Source organism: Elephantulus edwardii, unplaced genomic scaffold, assembly GCF_000299155.1.
Source record: "Elephantulus edwardii isolate Elephantulus edwardi_28Jun2011 unplaced genomic scaffold, EleEdw1.0 scaffold00075, whole genome shotgun sequence".
Taxonomy (NCBI): Eukaryota; Metazoa; Chordata; class Mammalia; order Macroscelidea; family Macroscelididae; genus Elephantulus; species Elephantulus edwardii.
The window spans coordinates 14,219,051-14,238,684 of NW_006399825.1; the positions used below are offsets into that span (position 1 = coordinate 14,219,051).

At 43.9% G+C, this 19,634-nt stretch overlaps 1 protein-coding gene across 2 annotated transcripts in view; it reads right to left on the reverse strand.

The window, feature by feature from the left end:
• Nucleotides 1-945: 945 nt before the first annotated feature.
• Nucleotides 946-19,634, reverse strand: part of KLF7 (Kruppel-like factor 7 (ubiquitous)) — a 126,917-nt gene continuing 108,228 nt past the window's right edge. The window contains exons 3-4 of one of the 2 annotated variants that reach the window (XM_006889122.1): nt 13,554-13,677; nt 946-3,178 (exon numbers count right to left, since the gene is read on the reverse strand). In XM_006889122.1, the coding sequence (XP_006889184.1) occupies nt 3,127-3,178; nt 13,554-13,677 (176 nt within the window). In that variant the 3' untranslated portion in view covers nt 946-3,126. The remainder of the gene's footprint in view (nt 3,179-13,553; nt 13,678-19,634) is intronic. The other variant, XM_006889123.1, reaches the window with a different exon arrangement.

The following is a 19,634-nucleotide window of genomic DNA, read 5'->3' on the forward strand; positions in this document are numbered from 1 at the left end:
CCAAATTCTCAGGCCGAGTCTCACAGTCAACAAGTGACTCAAAAGCCAGCAAGCACCACCATCGGTTGCCCCCCCCCACCCCCATCCCACCCCCAGAGCTGAAGAAGGCCAGGGGCAGATTACAAAAGACCTCACTGATACAAAAGAGAAAGAAGTTACCAAACATTTCAGACACTGAGAAGACCAAAGGGCCTTTGTTCTGCCACATTCAAATGAGATCTTGTCCAGATCCCAGAGGAGAAGACAGAGCAGACAGCCAATGATTCCTCTTTTGCATTGCCCCTTCCCCCTCTACCCCTTTAAAACAAAACAAAATGAACAAACAAACAAACAAAAAAACCACCCTTTCTGTTTTAATAGAGCCTTGCATTGGTCAGTTCAAAAAAATTAAATGAAGTATTATAAACCCTTAATAATAGCATTCTGAGAGGCAAGAGCAGCTCCAGCTTGGGAGAGAACATTTGTAAGTCTTGCCAGTCATGGCTAAGGCCATCACTGATGTGTGCGTGCATCCATGCTAGAGGCTGCTACACAAAGGAAAATGCAGGGACCAACAAAATCTAGGTGGTCTAAAGTTTCATCTAGTGCACTGACTGGAGGTGCTACAGTGGAATACGGCTGAGGTTCGAGGTCCCTCCCATATCCTTCATCCAGAAAGGATGTACCACACATTCAAAATATAATCCCATGGGACGCCCTGATGGACTGGCCAGAAAAATGCACTCAAAAACTTTAAGATTGTCAGCAAGCAGTGCTCCAGAAATTATTTCTAAGTCAGCTCTAGTTTTTAATCTTTGGAATAAAACTGATTTTCTTTTAATACCCTCCAACTAACATATACATCATTGCCTCTGGCAAATGGACAGGTTTGATGTGTGTGTGTATTTTAGGGTGGGTGTTGGTTGTAGGGGTGTTTTTATTTTTTTTTCCTGTTTATTTTTGTGGTTTTTTTGGTCTAAACTGACAAAAGAAAACCGAGAAAGGAAATTCTAAAGGGCCAGACCTCAAAATGCCCCAAGTGTCCCATCGGCAGCTACAGCATTGATGGCAAACAGGCTCCTTTACCCTCAGGCGAGTTCATTTCAACACTTCAGAGAAACCAAAGGTTGCAGAAAGTAGAGAAACCAAATGCCAAGGATCGTGAAGGTGGCTGTCATAACACAGGTCTGTGTTTCTTGTATTGTGGTTTCCTCTTAAAGACTTCCGTTTTGCATCCCTAATATGCATGGGGTGGTGTTTTAACAGTCAATGAGTCAAACAGTCAAAGGAGGGCAGGAGAGGAAGCCAGCTGGGATGAAGGAGCAGCAACCGCGAGTGGACCAAATGCCATCTTTCATTTTCTAGACTTTTCTTGAAGGGATGGTCACCAGAATATACAAAATATACAATCTGTCCTAATAACCACCCCGCTTGCTTGCATAGGCCATTGAATGGTCCTAAAGGCAGTCTTTGGAGTTGAGGCCAGTGCCAGCTAGCGAAGAATGCGGGTAGATAGATACCGATACCGGGTTGGGTGAGTGTGGGATGAAACGTGAGGAATGGCAACGCCCTTGGAGTCAGCTTGCCAGGTAAATATGAGGCCTCTGTTGATTCTGAGTGTTCTGAGTCACAAGTCATGGTGGACCGAGCCAAACAATTTAGACACAGGCCTCTCCAGTTCACCACATCGCAGGAGAAACACTGCCACCCTTTCCACAGACGCCAGCCCTTCATTCCCACCATGACACTTTGAGATGTGGATTCTAACAAGTGGGGTTCTATGAGCTTAGTGGGTAGGAGAGAGGAAGATAGGGTGATGTTTTGTGAAGCCCCTGGACTTGGGAGGCATCCTCCATTTTCCCCACTCCTGGAAAGAGTGGGGTTTTTGGCTTTTTGTCAGGTCATAACCCAAAGTCAGTTTGAATATGCAGCTGCCTTTAGAGACAAGCGACATCTATGCTGTAACTGGTTTGGGGTAGCAATGACACACGACACAGTGGTTGATCACTACGAGCTGAGGTCATTAGGCCTCAAGGAGGATGAGGGAACTGCGATGTCCCATCTGATTGGCTGCTTCGAGAGCTGGGCATCCAGGTGCCGAGAGAGAGAGAGTCCTGGAGAGGATTAGTCCATGGAGAAAAGATAAAACGTTTAAGCTTCCAAATAAGCTTTTCAAGTTTTCATTAGCAAAAAACAGAGATTAAAAAGAAAAAATCTAGCACTGGCAATAAGGTGAGGCTCAAGGGATATAATGTGATTTATCATCAAGGACTTTATTCTCTTGGCCACTTTGCAGTCATGCTAGAAGTTTCCGGAATCCCTAGTGCATATGGTGTGCAAGAGTCAAAAAAGTAAGAAAAGGAAACTCCTCCCTGGAGAGTGAAGTCTAGAGAAATGCAGGCCAGAAAGGTGTAAGGTGGTGTTCCAGGGTCTGCCGCCGCTAAGGCCGCTGGGATTGAGTGGAAAGATCTCAACAGTGCTGAGAAGAACCGAAACCGATCAAGAGTCCTGTGAGGGAGTCTGACGCACAGGATAGTAGGACTTTGTTTTGTTTTTTGTCTTTTTTTTTCACACACAAAGGACAAATAAACCAAGCGTTCATTTTGGCTACCAAACTGCAATTTGGTTTTCTAGGTCATTTCCCCCAACTATTTAAAAACGAACATTAATAGTGCGACACATATGCAACTTTAAGACGTTGTGTTCTCCCATCAAGTTGCACTGAGAAGTGGGTTACATGAACCCCTCTTACTGCCGTCCACCCGCAGAGACGTCACTTCTATTTTCTTTGCTTTCCATTGGCAACAGCGGGACATAATTCCAATAGTGCTGAAGTAAGCAGCCAGTCTGCCTTGCTGAGTTCACCCGGTTTCCTTCTTCGTCTTCTACCATCTGGCTAGGGCAAGGCATAAAGAATAGATGTATATATTTTAAATATAGTTGAGTGCATGACAGTGTGTGTGAATGTGCGTGTGTCTTTGTGTGAGTGTGTGTGTGTTGTGTGTGTGTGTGTGTACACAGAGGTGTATAGGTGAGGGCTTTCTTCTGCGAGGCATCTTCTCCTCGCCTGAAGTCCAGCCCCCTGCCTCACGGCATTTCTTTCAGACAACAGCCGGTGCCATGGCAACTCTAGCCTTCCTTCTGGTTTTAGATATGTCTCTTCATATGGAGGGCAAGGTGGTCAGACCTGGAAAAACACCTAGGAAGTAGAAACAACAAGATGTCAGAAAGATTAAAGTGAAAGAACTCAACTGCCATCACTCCATAGAAAACAATCCCAAATGAAAAAGGAAACCAATTCTTCTTGCTTAGTTTATGTATTCACGGAGACCCCGTGGGTTTCAGAGTAGAAGTGAACTGTGGCGCCAGAGCTGTGTCATTTTGTAAGAAGATTGTTGACCTTTTCTTCTGAGGTGCTTCTGGTTGAGTTTGAACCACTGATCATACAGTTAGTAGCCCAGCCCTTATTTGTTTGTTCCATCCTACCGTAAAGATGGATGCTACATGTGTATGGATAAACAACACTAGAGGGAAGATCAGCTCAGGTGTCAGACCTCCTGGGTTCAAATCCCAGCTCTTCCAAGAGTTGTGTGAGTCTGACCATATTATCCCATTTATGCCTTCTCAGTAAAATTTCACATAGTAAAATGCTAGTCAACGTTTATTATTGTTATTGTTATTATTATCGTCATCATTCAAGGAGAGATGAATATAAAACTGCACGCATCATCACTGTAAATAACACTCAAACTCACATTGCCATAGACTCCACATCAACTCATAGCTCACCCTTCAGTAAGTTTTTGGAAGGCTGCATATCCCTTGGAAGGAAATTGCCTATCTTGCCCCTGAAGAGCTATTGGTGGATTCAAACCCACAGAGAGGATCCACTTTTTAATTAGTATCGCAACTCCTTACAGACTATACTACCAGGACAATAAAGAATGTGCCATTGAAGATAGACTTTAGAGTTTCAACATCCAGACCACAGTCTTGACCTCTACAATGAAAACCCAGAAGTGCTGCCCATAGTACTCTAGCTTGGAAAAGTGCAGGGTCAGCAAGGGAGAGGAAGACCCTCAGTGAGATGGATTGACACAGTGACTATAGCAATGGGCTCAAGTGTGTCAGAGATGATGGGGATGGCACAGGATAGGACAGGGATCAAATCTGTTCACAGGGTTGTACTTGACTTTGAGTTGCACTTCACTCAATGACACATAACAGCTGCAGCAACAACAACATAGGCACTATATTCAAGTCAAGAAAAAGAATGGATGAGGGGCTCATATTAACTGAAAGTGTTGCAGTGTGCAAGTACTGTGCTAGTGTTATCTCTACATTACCCCATAATGCCCAGCTCTCAATGGTTAAGTATTCAAATATTCACATCTATGTGTGTATGTGTATCATATAACTCATAGAATGGGCATCCGCATATCACCATAGTCACGGTTCTGTTTTGTCTATCAAGTCAGCAGGTAACTAATACAATTGTTTTTAGTTCTTGGTGTGCACTTTGCTTCTGGATTCTTCCCCCAAGATGGGCCAACTTCCTACCTTTGAGAAAGTTTCCAGACACGCTTGAGCCCTGTGAGGACATTAGCAGGCTGCCCTGTCCAGGTTAGCAAGGGTTCCTGTTTGGTACAGAATTTTCCTGTGTCTGTTCACACTTAAACAAACATAAATCCCACCCTTCCCCTTGACCCAACATTCTCCACACCCTGTTTTCTTAAGTAAATGCCCATGTAGGATTGACTCTGAAGGAAATGAATGAAGCAGAGCAAAGGTGAAATGTAAAACACACAAGAACAGGAAAATGCAGCACAAAACAGTCCAGCCCAAGAAATAAATTGAATAGAAACAACTGCAATGATGCCCACTTATTTCAGGCACTGATTTGGTAGTGCCATATTTGGAAAATCCTTTCGCGTTCTCTTTAAAGGACATTTGATTTGCTATAAAACAGTGATAAATTTTCCTTAAAAGCAAGTACTTGATGTTACCGGTACACACAAGCAGCAGTGCAGCCTGCCGGGAACTCAGCACTGAACTCACTTAACTGCCCTGTCCAGGAACACAGTTCAGAATCACAGGCTGTCCTCTTCTCTCCCCCTCTCTGTACTCCCTCCTCCTGTCCTTTCTCCTCACTTCCCTGCCTCACTTTCTGTTCTCCCTTCCTTCATCCCAACAGTCTAGGGAAAGAAGAAAGAGTATCCTAGTTGGGAAATGTTTGGTTTTGTGTCTTTGTTTCAGGCATTCCATTTTTAAAGTTAACATCTTTATAGGAATCTCAAATGTAGGTTTTTCTTCTTATCCACACTACCTTATGGTCATATTCAGCAGGGAAAAAAGGTTAAGTCAAGATGTGAACCCAGTAGTCTGACTCCAAGGGAGCTCTGGTGCTTAGCAATAAGGAACTGCATGGCCAAACATAAGGTACGTGGTTCAAATCCACTAGCTGCTCAATGGGAGAAAGATGGGAAATCTCCCCTATGCAATTTACTACCTCTGAAATCCCACTGCAGGGTTGGCTCCAACTTGACAGCACCCCACAACAGTCTGATTCCAGAGTCCTGTTGTTGTTGTTAGGTGTTATTGAGTTGTGTACAACTCATAGACACCCTATGAATGGCATATCTGAACTCTGTCTTATTTTGCCTCCAAGGAGCACTCTGTCTTCACCTTTTCCAAGACATATATTTGGGGTATTTTTTGGCAGTCCGTGAGTACTCTCCTCCAACACCACAACTCAAAAGCATCAATTTTCTTCTGTCATCCTGATTCATTGTCCAACTCTCAAATACATAGCAAGTGACTGAAAAGACCATTGCCTGAATCAGGTGCACCTTAATCCCCAAACTAATATCATAGCTCCTCAATAATTTAGAGAAGTCCCTGACTGCAGAGTTTCCCAGTGAAATATGTCTCCTAATCGTCTGACCCCTGTCACTAGCATAATGATATGGATCCAGAGTCTGAGGGTGGTGTAAATTCTTTTGGTGCTAGGTTGCTAACAAAAAGGTGAGAGGTTCAAGTCCACTTAGAGATGCCCTGATGATTTCCTTCCAAAAAAGCATCCCAGCTGTTGACAGCTCCATGGAGTACAAGGCTGTCCTGGAATATATGGGATTGCACTGAGCCTAGGTTGACTCAGTGGCATCTAGTGACCTTGACAGGTCACTCAAGAGCTCGAGCTCTCAACCACACATGCTTTATAGGCTGAAAGAAGGCGAAAGCTGAGCTGTCAATTTTAGGAGGTGTGTGGATGAGGGAGATTTTAGCTCTTCAAAATGCTAGTGTCCTAACCCCAGTTACCTTGGATATGCTAGGTTACACACAGAGAGGAACTGAGGCTGCAGACAGAGCCCTGTTAGCACAGCATTTAAGTCCTCTGAGGCTAAATGAAAAGTTGGTGGTTTGAACCCATCCGTCATCCCATGGGAGACAAGATCTGACAGTCTGTCCCTGTTAAGACTGTCGTCCAGGACACCCTGGAGGGGAGTCTTCTGCTGTATATGGCTGCGGAGGGTCAGAATCGAGCTATAACATACAAAATCACCTATTAAGAAAGGATCGGAAGGTAAGTTCATTATTCTGGAATGCCACAGTGAACATAATGCAATCACAAAAAGAAGGAGGAATTCAAATAGAGATTCTCCACTTCTTTTTACTGTGCTGTTGGAACCAACTCATCTAGACGATCTGCTGGTTTTCTGAGGCTGGAAATCACTTGGGAAGAGGCTGCTCATCTTCTTGCAGAGAAGTTGGTGGTGGATTTCAATCATCAAGGAGGCGTGGCCTTTATGTTAGCAGCGTGCACCACCAGAGAACCCAGAGCTGACCCTACAGCTCGTTTTCAGAGATGGCTAATTGCACGAGAGGAGATTGGCCATCCTTCTCCTACAGAGCAGCTGGTGGATTCAAACCGCAGACTTTGCACTGGCAGCTCAGCCCCTTACTATTAAGCCTGCAAAGATCCCAGAGAGAAACAGCAGTGTTGAAAGGACTTGGCCTAAAACTTCTATTTTTGAGGATACAGGAAGAGAACCACCAGAAGAGGAATGCAGGTAGGCTCTGGAAGCTGGAAAGGGCAAGAAAAGGACTGTGCCCTCAGGCCTCCAGGAAGGGGCAAGGGCCTTGACTTTAAACCTTGACTTTAGCTCAGCAAAACCCAGGATGGAATTCTAGCCCACAGACTGCTAAGAAAATAATAGCATTTGACTGTGTGGATCAAAGCATATTGTGGCTAACCTTAAGAAGAACAAGGATCCCAGAACACTTAATTGTGCTCAAGAGGAATTTATCCTTGGACCAGGAAGCCATAATCAGAACAGAGCAGGGAAACACTGCATGGTTCAGAATCAGGAAAAGAGTACATCAGGGATGCATTTTATCACCGTAGCTTTTCAATCTGTGTGCAGAACAGATCATTTGGAAAGCTGAACTTTATGAGGAGGAATGTGGCTTGAGGGTTGGAGGAAGACTCATGAACAACCTGCAGATGACACAATCTTGCTTGCTGAAACTGAGGAGGACATGAAGTGATTGCTGCTGAAGGTCAAGGACTGTAGTCCTTGAATTGAAGCTCAACATCAAGAAAACAAAGATTCTCACCATTGAGCCAATTAGCAGCTTCATTATAAATGGAGAAGAGATTGAGACTGTTAATAACTTTAGCTTGCTTGGTTCCATAATCAACACTCTTGCCACCAGCAGTCAGGAAATCAAAAGACTAATTGCATTTAGAAAGTCTGCTGTCAGGGACCTGTCTAGAGTACTAAAGGGCAACAATGTCAGTCTGGAGACTAAGGGGTGCCTGGCACAGGCCATGGTTTTTGCAATTATTTGCTATGTTTCTGAGAGCCGGACAATAACTAAGGATGATAGAAGAAGGCTCAATGTTTTTGAGCTGTGGTGCTGGAGAAGAGTGTTGAACATATTGTGGACTGCTAGGAGAACAAACAGGTCTGTCCTGGAGAGGGTGAAATCAGGCTGCTCCTTGGAGGCAAGGATTTTAAAGCTCTGTCTCAGATACTTTGAACATGTGGACAGGAGGAACTAATCCTTGGAAAAGGACATCATGCTTGGAAGGGTAGAAGGACAATGCAGGAGAGTGAGAGAGAGAGAGGAAGACCCAGGATGAGATGAATTGACTCAGCGACTGGAGAAATGGGATTAGGCCTGTTGGAAACAATGAGATTGGCTCAGGCTAAGGCTAGGTTCAGAGCTAATCTACTTAGGGTAGCCATGAATCGCAGGCAACTTGATGGCACATAACAACAACAGATAACAACAACACCTGTTACTGTAGCAAACTGAAAATGAATAGAATTTTATTTTTAGATAAATGGTCAGGTGTGGCAGTAAGAAGAAAGCCACAAGGTGGGCACCAAGAACCCAGCCCACCCAAAGCGGGGCAGCCTTTGAGACAATGAGAAGAGCAGAGACGCTGATAGTGGACAATTACTCTTTCTGTTCCCTTCAATTACTGGGAACTCACATGAAAATGGTATGCTTAATCTCTCTTCGAGAGTAGAGTAAAACCTGCAAAAGCAAAAACCGGTGAAAGGTGGAAACCTGTCAGAGAAGACACAGATATTCTCCCATAAATAGAAAGTGAGAAATGAGAGGGCTGCACCGTGTCAATGGCAGAAACCTTGAGATATTTGGAAAAGCAAGTCAGTCCTGTTACATTCTAACTCTCAGGCCTCAGTACACATATGTTCTAGATCTTTGGTGGCCCAGCTGTGAGGAAGTGCGCTGTCAATGAAAGGCTTGTTGTTGTTATTGTTGTCTACTTTTTGAGTCAGAACCAACCCATCAGTACCCCCCAGAGGGTTTTCAGGGTTTCAGAGGAAGTTAATCGCATGGAGGACATTACTCATCCTACATCCTCGGAACAGCTGGTGCCTTTGGGATTGCAGCACAGCTGCTTACCACTAGGCCACTAGAGCTCCCTAAAGCAAAAGTACGTGGTTCAAATCCACCAGCTGCCCCATGAAATAAAGATGCACAATCTCCTCCTGTGCAATTAACTGCCTCTGGAAAGCCACTGGAGGGCCAGCTATGGGTCATTTCTGACTTGATGATGCCCAACAACAAGAACCAATCACTGACTTTGGGTTATATTGATAATATCTGAACAAACCTCTGACTCTACTATTCATATTCTTTTGGAGAAGAGAGAGAGGAATAGTAAAAAAATATACAAATAAAACCTTTAACATTGTATGAAATGTAACTGCACCCCTGCAGTTACTGCTAGATCAAACTATCATCATTCTTCACTCAAATCCTAGGAAGTATATGATGCTTAGAATTAGACTAGGTCCCTCAATATTGAGGTATTTATTTAAATTCAATATACCAGCAAGATACTTGGTCATGATTAATTTATACTTATTAATTTACACTTACTGAACTCCACATAGGAATAGTAAAAGGTGAAAGATAAACTCAGCATCTAGAAATGCAGAATCAAATAATAATCTAAGGGTAATACATCCCCAGAGGATCTTTATAACTATACAGCAGTGTTATGACCTTAAGTAAGAAAGCCTTTGATGATTCAAATTGGTAGGTTACAAGAACTAGTTGTAGTCACTTCTCATGCTTATGGAAAACACACACTCCGGGTACACGGGTATTAAGGGAGGCACAATACTTCCAAAGCCAACGGCAATTCTCCAGGAGGCCGAAGGAGAAAATGCTAGTGGGTATGTCTTATCATCTGTATGATCAACATGTCCTCCCTTCCACCCCTTTTCCTCTAAGCTCCCCAAGGTCTTGGATGCACTACCCCAACAGCAGCCCCTTGGTTTAGAACTCACTGAGTTGGTGGAACCATGGCCATTAAAAGGGAAACAAAGTTCTACTGACCACCAGTAGCCATCTCACACTCTATAGGCTGAGCCAAGACTGGTCACCCCTTTAGCTGCTGGTCAGTCAGTTGACCTGTAGTATGGAAATGGCCTAGTCGCCTCATTACTTTTTCCTCCAACTCATTCCGCAGGGTCACAAAATTCAGTGTCTACAGAAACCAGGTAGGAAAGTAAATAAGTACAGTGGCCAAGTGTAAGAAACACAAAGCGTTCTTGGACTACCTGTTTCCACTTTTGATAAGGCAAGGGAATAAAGTGCTACAGTTCTTCTTGCAAAAGGAAACCACAAGGCAAGCATGGCGAGACATGGCAGCTAAGGGTCTCCCAACTCACTGATGAAGTCGTAGGGAGTTGTGCTAACTGTGGGAGATGAGCAACCACACGACCATCGAAAATGGGTCACGATCGCTACTTAACTCCAGTCAATTATAACCATGGGGTATATGAGTCCATGGTTGCCAGATCTAATTTTTCCAGACTGATCCAGAAATATGTACTTTTATGTAACATCTAACAGTTTTGAAACTTGATCCTCCCCACCTTGGAGAAAAAAAGAACTCATGCATTTTAAAAACTACTGTATAAGCAAAATGAAAATGTAAGTTAGACTCAGTACATGCTTCAAGTACCTAGATGGGTCTCTAAATAGCCTCGTCAAATGCCCAAGTTTAAAGGCACAAGGCGTTGGTTTCTTGGGCTCATACACATATGGGGCCAATAGAACAGCATGTCCTGCTAAGAATTATGAGTGTCGAGTGTCCCCTGCCACTGAAGGTAAAAGTCTTCTAAGGAATGTCACCTCCCTAGTTATTCCAGGCTTTCCTTTCATCTGGTTTGGGGCTACTCCAATTCCTGATACCACGACCCAGACCTGCTCTATTCTTAGCACAATTGCTTTGATTGAAGGGAAAGGTATGTGTTATGAAATACAAGAGAGTCTAATTCCTCATTTGCAACACTCCACTGAGTGCTGGCCTTGGCCACAGGAACCTGTCCCACTCACAACACCCTGTCACTGAATGTGTACCCATTGCTAAGTAAATCTCTAACTCTAAACACTAAAGTATATCTTAACGAAGAATGTTTTTTAAAGGTAATAAGTTACCCATCTCTTCCAGTCTTTTCACTGAAATATCTAGCTCTTTTAAAATATTTCTTCATAGCAGTCATGTAAGTAGCTCAACTTATTATTCTAGAAGGTGGTACAATCTTCAGTATATCAGTGAGTTTGAAAAGATATTAATTCAAGAAATTTCCCCATAAGAACTCTTCACTCATGTGTAATGATGATTATAACTCATAATATATTGTCCACAATTTCAAAGTAATATCTTTACCACCTTTCAGAGGTTCCTTTTTCCTTTTTTAAAAAATTAATATTGAGCCAAAATTATTTTTAGATTGAGTCGCAAGTGCAGTGAACTCCTATGTCCTCCTGTTCCCATGCTCACAATTCCCCATTAGTATATCTGTAGTGTTGAGGACTTTAATTCATAGGGTCACTATGAGTTGCCTACGACTCAACAGCAACAGTTGTATACATCAGCAAACTAACAATTCACAGAGGATGTATGTCAGTCCACAATGATAAAAGGGGAATGGTCACCCTCCAAGGACTGTGGGTAATGTCATGCATTAGTATTCAGGACTAGAAGAACGAACCAGGAGAACTCAATGTGGAAGTTGAGGGAGGATGTCAAATAAAGGATCCTGGGCCTAGTCCACAAGGTGATGTACTGTTAACCAAAAAGTGGTGTCTTGGTAATTCAAAGGGAGGAAGAAGGACAGTTTCCTTCTATTAAGATGTACAGCCTTGGAAACCCACTAAAGTGTTGCTGTGAGTCGAGACCAACCTGATGACAGTAAGTTTTGGTGGTACCAATGGTTAATGTACTTTCTGGGAGCACAGTCCCAAAAAAAAAGAAAGGCTTAGCAGTCTATCTGCAAAAGATCCGTCACGGACAACCCGATGGGGCACAGTTCCAGCCATCGGGTTGGAGTCAACACCATGGCAACTGGTTGACTCAGGAGAAATCAAGAGCTTCCAGATTAATGGGACTGGGAGAAAACAAGTAAAAACTGTTGCTGGGCTATTTGAACGGAGCTGCAAGGGAGTGAGAGACAACAGCTGCATGCAGCACCCTTCCTCAGCCCTGGGGTGGGAGGGTTATCTCTGAGCTCCAGGAGGCATGCGCCTTTATTTAGTTCTTCAAGAATGAAGATAAGAAGAAAATAGCCTCTTCAGGAAGAAGGGGTGGGGGGCGGGGGGAGAAGGGAAAACACAAATGCTTCTTTCTAAGTATCTCTGGAGCTCCTGAGCCAACTCTGTGCATGGTTGTGGGACACATGCCACTCCTGTCCTGCCCTCCAAACAAGTGCACGCTCACCTGGGGAGGGTGGCAGGGATGAACGGGATGCGGGCACTGCGGCCAGGGTGGCAGGATGTGAAAGTGATCGCATTTCCTCCCCACGAAGGCAGGCCTCTGCTGACATTCTGCACATCCCCTCTGCCACCCCAGGAGCTGCTGGCCAAGCTGGGGAACCCTGAGGCTTTCAGGGGCTTTTATCGTATTAGAAGCATTTTTCTCATCATAACTGAGACCTTTAGTATTGCATTAAAAAGATGGTTAATTTTCTCAAGCTTCCTTTTAAACACAGAAATAGGATTAGAAGGATAACACGCTCAGATGCAAGCCCATTATTTGATTAAGTCTAAACCGAATCCTGCCTTCACCTTGGCCTGTACAGTCTCCATTTGGGGGTTTATTGGTTGATAATGCCAGGGCTGTCAGATACTATTACTTGGGTAGTATCTGTTGCTACAAGCTCTTTCTCCCCATCTCAAATGCTGAAGGTTTGAAATTGAATTATAGGAAAAGTCCTCAAAGCCTTGACATCTTTGGGACCTTTGCACCTGTCTTCCAGGAGGACAGAATGGCTCAACCCCCCAAAGAAAGGGAATTCTTTCCTTTGAATAACAGAATAGCTGTGTAACTAACCCTTTCTTCTGTTAAACAAGCTTCCTATTCTTTCATACTATTAAGGGTGAAGGAAAGTGGTATTGATGTTAATAAAAAGATCAGGAAGAAGCAGCATCTAGGCTCTTGCTATCCTTTTATTCCCCCCCCCCCCCGCATTATATTAATTTGGAGTCTCCGGGTTGTGCAATAGTTAACATGCTTGGTTATACGCTGCAAAAGTTGAAGGTTCAAGCTCATCTAGAGCTGCCTCAGAGTAAATGCCTGGTGATCAACTTCTGAAAATCAGCTATAGGAAACTCTATAGCATGCAGTTCTCCTCTGACACCCCTGGCAACTGGTTAGGGCTCTTTTTTTTTTGTTTGCTTGTTTGTTTTTTTATTTGTTCTAGTCACCTCCTTGAGGACAGGGACTTTGTCCTTGCAATTCTTACATCCGAGTGACTAGTTAATACAATTCCGGCACCAAAATTGGTGCTCCTCAAGTACAAAGCAAATTCATATTGAATCCAAGGATCCATATTCTCTCTTGGCTATAGCAAGAGGGTACTCTCATCTCATTGGTTCAAAGACATTCCCAGAACCACCGTATCTATGGAAAAGACTTGTGATACTTCCAGTGGCAAGTGGATGGTCCAGCCAATGGACAGTCCAGCCACCAACCCACATCACCAACAGTCTTCCCACTTCTGGCAGCTTCAAAACCTCTTTACCTGTCGCAGTGGTTGCATTTGAAGGGCTTTGCACCTGTGTGTTTCCTGTAGTGCCTTGTGAGTTCATCGCTTCGTGCAAAACGCCATTCACACCCTTCCCATGAGCACTTGTAAGGCTTCTCACCTGCAAGGAAAGAGGAGATGGCCATGGTCAGTAAGGACAACAAGAGAGCCACGTACCCAACTGGCTCTGCTGCTGGTGGCTGGGCTTGGAAGAGGGCTGTAGAAATCACCCTTGGAAAACGAAATTTCCTAGCCAGGAAGTTCCCTTCAGCAGCTTCAAAAATGCTTTCACCAGGTCCTCAAAGGGAAAACTGTGATTTCAGTTCCCAAAGTCCAAGAATTTCCTTAGACCGATAAGGGATCAATTCTTATTTATTTTCTAATCCCTGGAGGACTTTGACCCCCACAGAGCAAGCAAAAAGGAAATGTGCTATTTTCATCTGAACCACAAATGCTTCTACTTCTATTTTTCTCCAGATCCTACAGTAATTTACCATTTCAGCCTTTTTAGGCTTCTTTCTGCCCCCACCACCAAACTGCGGTCAGGTAGCTGACTGTCACGTTCCTGCCAGTAAATGGGAAGAGACAAAGAGGCACAAGAAGGGGAATAGTTGGAGGGAGAGGAAAACAGAACCATCTGAGGATTCCTGGTATTTATGTAACATGCTGCACAAAAATTCCATTTAGGAAGCCCATAACGTCAGGATGCTGGAGTGCTCATATTAGAGAGAGAGATTCATTATCACAAAATGGTTTTAACTAATTGTAGAGCAAGGTTCTGGCTACAATGAAGCTGGAAATGCGAGTACTTACACTCAGGTAAGTTGTCCATGCAGTAAACACAGATAGGTTATAGGTAAGAATAAGGCTAGGATTCTCCTTGAGACCTTTTTCAAGCCATCCTGTCACCAACGCGACAAATAATGATCCTTCTAGCTGCACAGTGGTTTGATTCTAACTGAGATTTAAAAAATAATCTCAATCTGTAACCTTGTGAAATCACAGAATTTCTGAATCATCATAGCTGAGAGGCAGGCTGGCATGAGAGTCAGAAGCTCTGAAGGCCACTTTCCTGGACTCAGCTTCCATCTTTCCAAAATTATCTAACCCAGAACAAGTTAAAACTCTCCATGCCTTTTTATCCCCTTGTCTACGAAATGGAGATGATAATAATGGACATCATGCTTGGGAGGGTGGAGGGCAGGCGCAGGAGGGGAAGGCCCTCTAGAAGATGGACTGATTCAGTGACTGGGGTAATAAGGATGAGTGTGTTGGAGGCAATGCGATTGGCCCAGGACAGAGCAGAGTTTAGGGCTGTTGTACATAGGGTTGCTATGAGTCGCAAGCGACTTGACGGCACATAACAACAGCAACAACAATGATACTTCTAAGAGTCTGGAGAGACTGAATTAATATATGTCTTGTGGCTTAGTGGTAAGGAGCTATGCTACAATCCCAAAGGCATGCAGTTCAAATCCACCAGTTGCTCTGAAGGAGAAGGATGGACAATTTCCTCCCATGACTTACTGTTTCTGAAAACCTGCTGGAGGATCATCTATGGGTCTGTTCTGACTTGAGGACAAACAACAACAATATACATCTACAAATGTTGTTATGTGCCATTGAGTCACCTGTGACTCATAGTGACCCTACGTACAACAGCTCTGAACCCGGCCCTACCATGAGCCAATCTCACAGTCTCTGACATATCTACCCCAATAAGCCAAGTTTATGTGTCAATCCATCTCATCCGGAGTCTTCCTCTCTTATACTGTCCCTCTACCCTTCCAAGTATAATGTTCTTCTCCAAGAACTGGTCCCTCCTGGCCATGTGTCCAAAGTATGTGAGCTAGAGCTTCAAAATCTACATCTATATCTCTATATACACATTAAAGGAGCCATGACAGTGAGATTAAGTGCTTAGTTATTAACCAAAAATTCAGTGGTTCAAATCTACCCAGAAGCTCAATGAGAGGAAAATAAACTGACCACCTGTTTATATAAAGATTATGTTGTGGTTGTTGTTTAGTGTCGTTGAGTCGTAGATGACTCATAGCGATCCTATGAATTAAAGATCTGAACACTTGTAATAGCTTTCATCGTTTCTCTAAGTTCATAGAGTTTCCAGAGGCAAGCTATTTTGGAAGTGGATGCCACTCCTGCTTCCAAGCCTGTTTTAATCTGGGAGCTCCACCAAACACTGTCTTCCATGGGTAACCATTATCGCCAAGATTATAGCCAAGAAAATATGATGGGGCAGTTTCTCTATCACAAGGGGTTACTAAGAGTCAAAATCAACCAGAAGTTATGCAAGAACAAGAGTACATATGAAAGGAAGAGTGCTTAGCATGCATAAGGTCACTGGTACCACTGTCAGAATTTCCTGAGCCCAGTTGGCACAATGGGTACGCCATTTGGCTGCTATCTGAAAGGTAGGTGGTTTGAACCCACCAATGGCTCCTTGAGAGGAAGACCTGGCAATCTGCTGTCATAAAGATTACTGTTGTTGGGTGCCATCGAGTCACCTACGACCCATAGGGACTCTACCAGCACTAGACCTGAGCCTTGCCCTTTCCTGCACAATACTCACAATCCTTGTCATGCTCAAAGACCGTGAGCATTGTCACTGTGTCAACCCATCTCAGTTAGGGTCTTCCCCTCTGTGGCTGCCCCTCTGCCTTTTCAGAATGATGTGTCTCTCTCAAAGGACTGGTTCCTCTGGGTAACATGTCCACACTAAATACAACGAAGATTCACTCTCCTTCCTTTGAGAACTCTAGTTGTACTTCCTTCAAGACAGATTTGTACATTCTCCATAAAGCCCCAGAACGCACATGGAACCATTCCACTCTGTCCTATAGGGTCATTGTGAGTCAGAGTCAACTCGATGACACACAACAGTCACAACACGGTCAGTTTCTCCCGAACTTCCCACCCTAGAATTTCAGGGCACCTAGGTGCCACCTATTTCTTTCTCTAAAGGTAAAATTGGTTGCCCCATTATTTCTCCATTTTTCTAACTGTCCCTTGGCAGCACATGAAGAGACATGGCCCAGATACTACACTTGACCTACTTTCTTCTTTCCACCTTTCTCCTTCCCTTGAAACCTGACTACAAAGCATTCGCAAGTCTTTATTTGTATCACCTAGAATCAAACCAAACATGATTGAAAATTTCATTTCATTAAATTGGTGCCCTAGTGAGTCACCGCTCTGTAAGACCGGAAGAGAAGAGGAATGAGAAGCGCAGGTATTTCTTTTCAAGGGGAGCGAGGGAGGCCTGAAGGAGGGCTGGCAGCGCAGGAGGACACAGCCGCAGTTTGGGAAACCAGAAAAGAAAAAAAAGAAAGAAAGAAAATCACTGAGCAGTGTTAAAAGTTCACCTTCTAGATCCTTAAATCCAAAGTTTTAGAAAAGAAGCTTCTGCTAAAGAGCAGATTGGAGAGCGGGGTGCCGTGGGCAGCGTGTCCACCACTCGTCCTCTCTCAGTTATCCACACGCAGACGCTGCAAGCATACGCATCGGTTCCATGGGTGTGAGCGACCCTTGTTTACTGTGCAGTTTAATATGTGATCATGGATAAGCCGTGCTCCTGACTCGGCTACTGTTCATTCCACTCATTTGAACTCCCTTTTTTCTTTCCAAGAATCCCTGGTGGTGCGGAGGTTGAGCTCTCGGCTGCTAAATGAAGATCTCATAATTCAAAACGGCCAGTGAGTGAGTTTTCAGAGAAAGAAAAGGCCTGTTTCCATAAAGGCTGACAGCCAAGGCTGGGAGACAGTTCTGCTCTGCGCTATAGGGTCCCTCGAAGTCAGAATTGAATCAGTGGCATTGGGGTTTGAGTTTTTTCCTTCTTTCGCCCTCAGTTCTCACAGAGGTGGCTCAAGACACAAATTTAACTGGTGGCAATAAAAATGTTCAGAGTTTACTGCTCCTGACAATCAAGTCTGGAGTCACTACGCTGTTGTTGTTGTTGTTTGCCATCGAGTTGGAAGAACCCATAGCTGACCCTCCACAGGGTTTTCAGAGGCAGTAAATGGCATGGGAGGAGACTGCCCACCCTTCTCTCGTGAAGCACCAGGTGGACCTGAACCATGCCTTTGGGATGACAGCGCAGCTTCTTACTGCTAGAGTTGGCTCTGATTCATAGTGACCCTCTGGTGGCTCAGTGGTTAAGAAGCTGCACAGTCAACCCAAAAGCAGACTGTTTGAATCCATGTGCTGCTCCAAGGGAGAAAGATGGGCATTCTCCTCCCATGCTGCCTCCATTTACTCTATTTGTTGTTGTTGATTGCCTTCGAGTTGAGCACAACTCATAGATGCTATGAACAAAAGGCCTGAAGCCTTTCTATAACTATTGACATTTATCATCGTTCATAACATTTCCAGAGGCATGTTCTTTAGGAAGTGGATGCCACTCCTGCTTCCAAATATGTCCTTATAGGCCATATTTTCAGAAGGCTGTATGTACTGGGCACCTTCATAAATACAAGCAATACAGATGTCAGCCCAGACCCTCCAGTGAAGCTCCATATAAAATCAGAAAGGGATCAGATGAAAACTAGGATACCAACATATGACTCTATATTGCCATTTACAGTTAAATATCTTGAAGGAAGAAGTGGCTGTGAGAGGTGGAGTGAGATATGGAAAGGAGAAGAGTCAAAAGACAAATCAGGATAGTTATGGTGCCATGAAGATTATAAAGCTTATTTTCCGCCTTCTTACTGCATTCAAACCAGAGCATTGTGTGGTTGCTTGGGCAGGTGGTATTTACTGCCTCTGAGAACTGCTGGAGAGTCAGCTCTGGGTCTGCTCCAACTTGACAGTACACAACTACAATAATTTGGTTTCCAAGGCTGTAAATGGCAATGGGAGGAGATTGCTGAGCTTTCTCCTGTGGAGCCACTAGTGGATTTGAACTCCCGAGATGCATCGCCTTTGGGTCAGCAGTGCACCTCACTAGGGACTACACCACGAGAGGCACTAGAAATGTTATTGCTCAGTATAACATTAAGCACCACTGACTTGCTTCCCTTTGACAGCAACCCTATAGGGCAGGGTAGAACTGCCCCTGGAGTTTCCTAGGCTGAAATATTTCCGGAATTTGGTCATCAGGTCCTCTTTCCAGCAGCTTTTGGTTTTGAACCCCCAACCATTTGGTTAGTAACTAAGCACTGGGTCATTCTATCACCAGCAGGACTGCTTTTCCTCATCATAGTGATGGAGAATGGATGAGAAAGTCTGACTATTGTTTAGTTGTGCTTGGAGTGAGTGAGACACTGAAGGGAAATAGAACAGACTGGAGAGAGATGTGCCCCCCGAGAGGGGTGTGTTGGCAGCTGGTACCATTTACTCAATGCTACTGATCACCCACAAAGCTCTACTTCTTCAAGTAGAAAGCTGGACCCAGTCCAAAAAATACCAAAAGAGACATTCAAAACACTGGACTTCTGAAATTCAAAATGCCTTCTACCTCCAAAGGTTCCTATGAGCTGTGGGGACCAATCATACCCCACTGCAACCAAGATGCGAGGAAATCTCTTGAAAATTTACAGCAACAAGCAAAGACATCCAGTCCCCAAAATCAATGCCACAATCGAACTGACCCTTCCACCACAGGCAACCGCTTTCTGAAGGGCATGGGAAGGACAGAGAGAAACTAGAAAATATTAAAGTGGAGGACTTCGGGTAGTTTTTCATTTAATACAATTCATTTTTACTTTTGCTAGGTTTATGTTATATTTTTTGTTGTTATTGCTGGAGTTTTAAATTGGCTTTATTTTGGCAAATCATGTCTAGGATGTAGTTATTTCCTAGTCACCTTTACTTAATTTCTGGCACAATTCAACTCTTTCCGTTAGTTCTATGTTGTTGCAGTGGTTAATTTCTCAGCTGCTAACCAAAACTAGGCCGGGGGCTGATTGTGGAACATACCACCAATTACTCATATGCAAATTCAAGCTGAAGCTGAGGAAACTTAAACCAAATCCACAGGAGCCAAAATATGACTTTGATTTCATACCACCTGAATTTAAGAATCATCTCAGGAACAGGTTTGAGGCCTTGAACACTAAC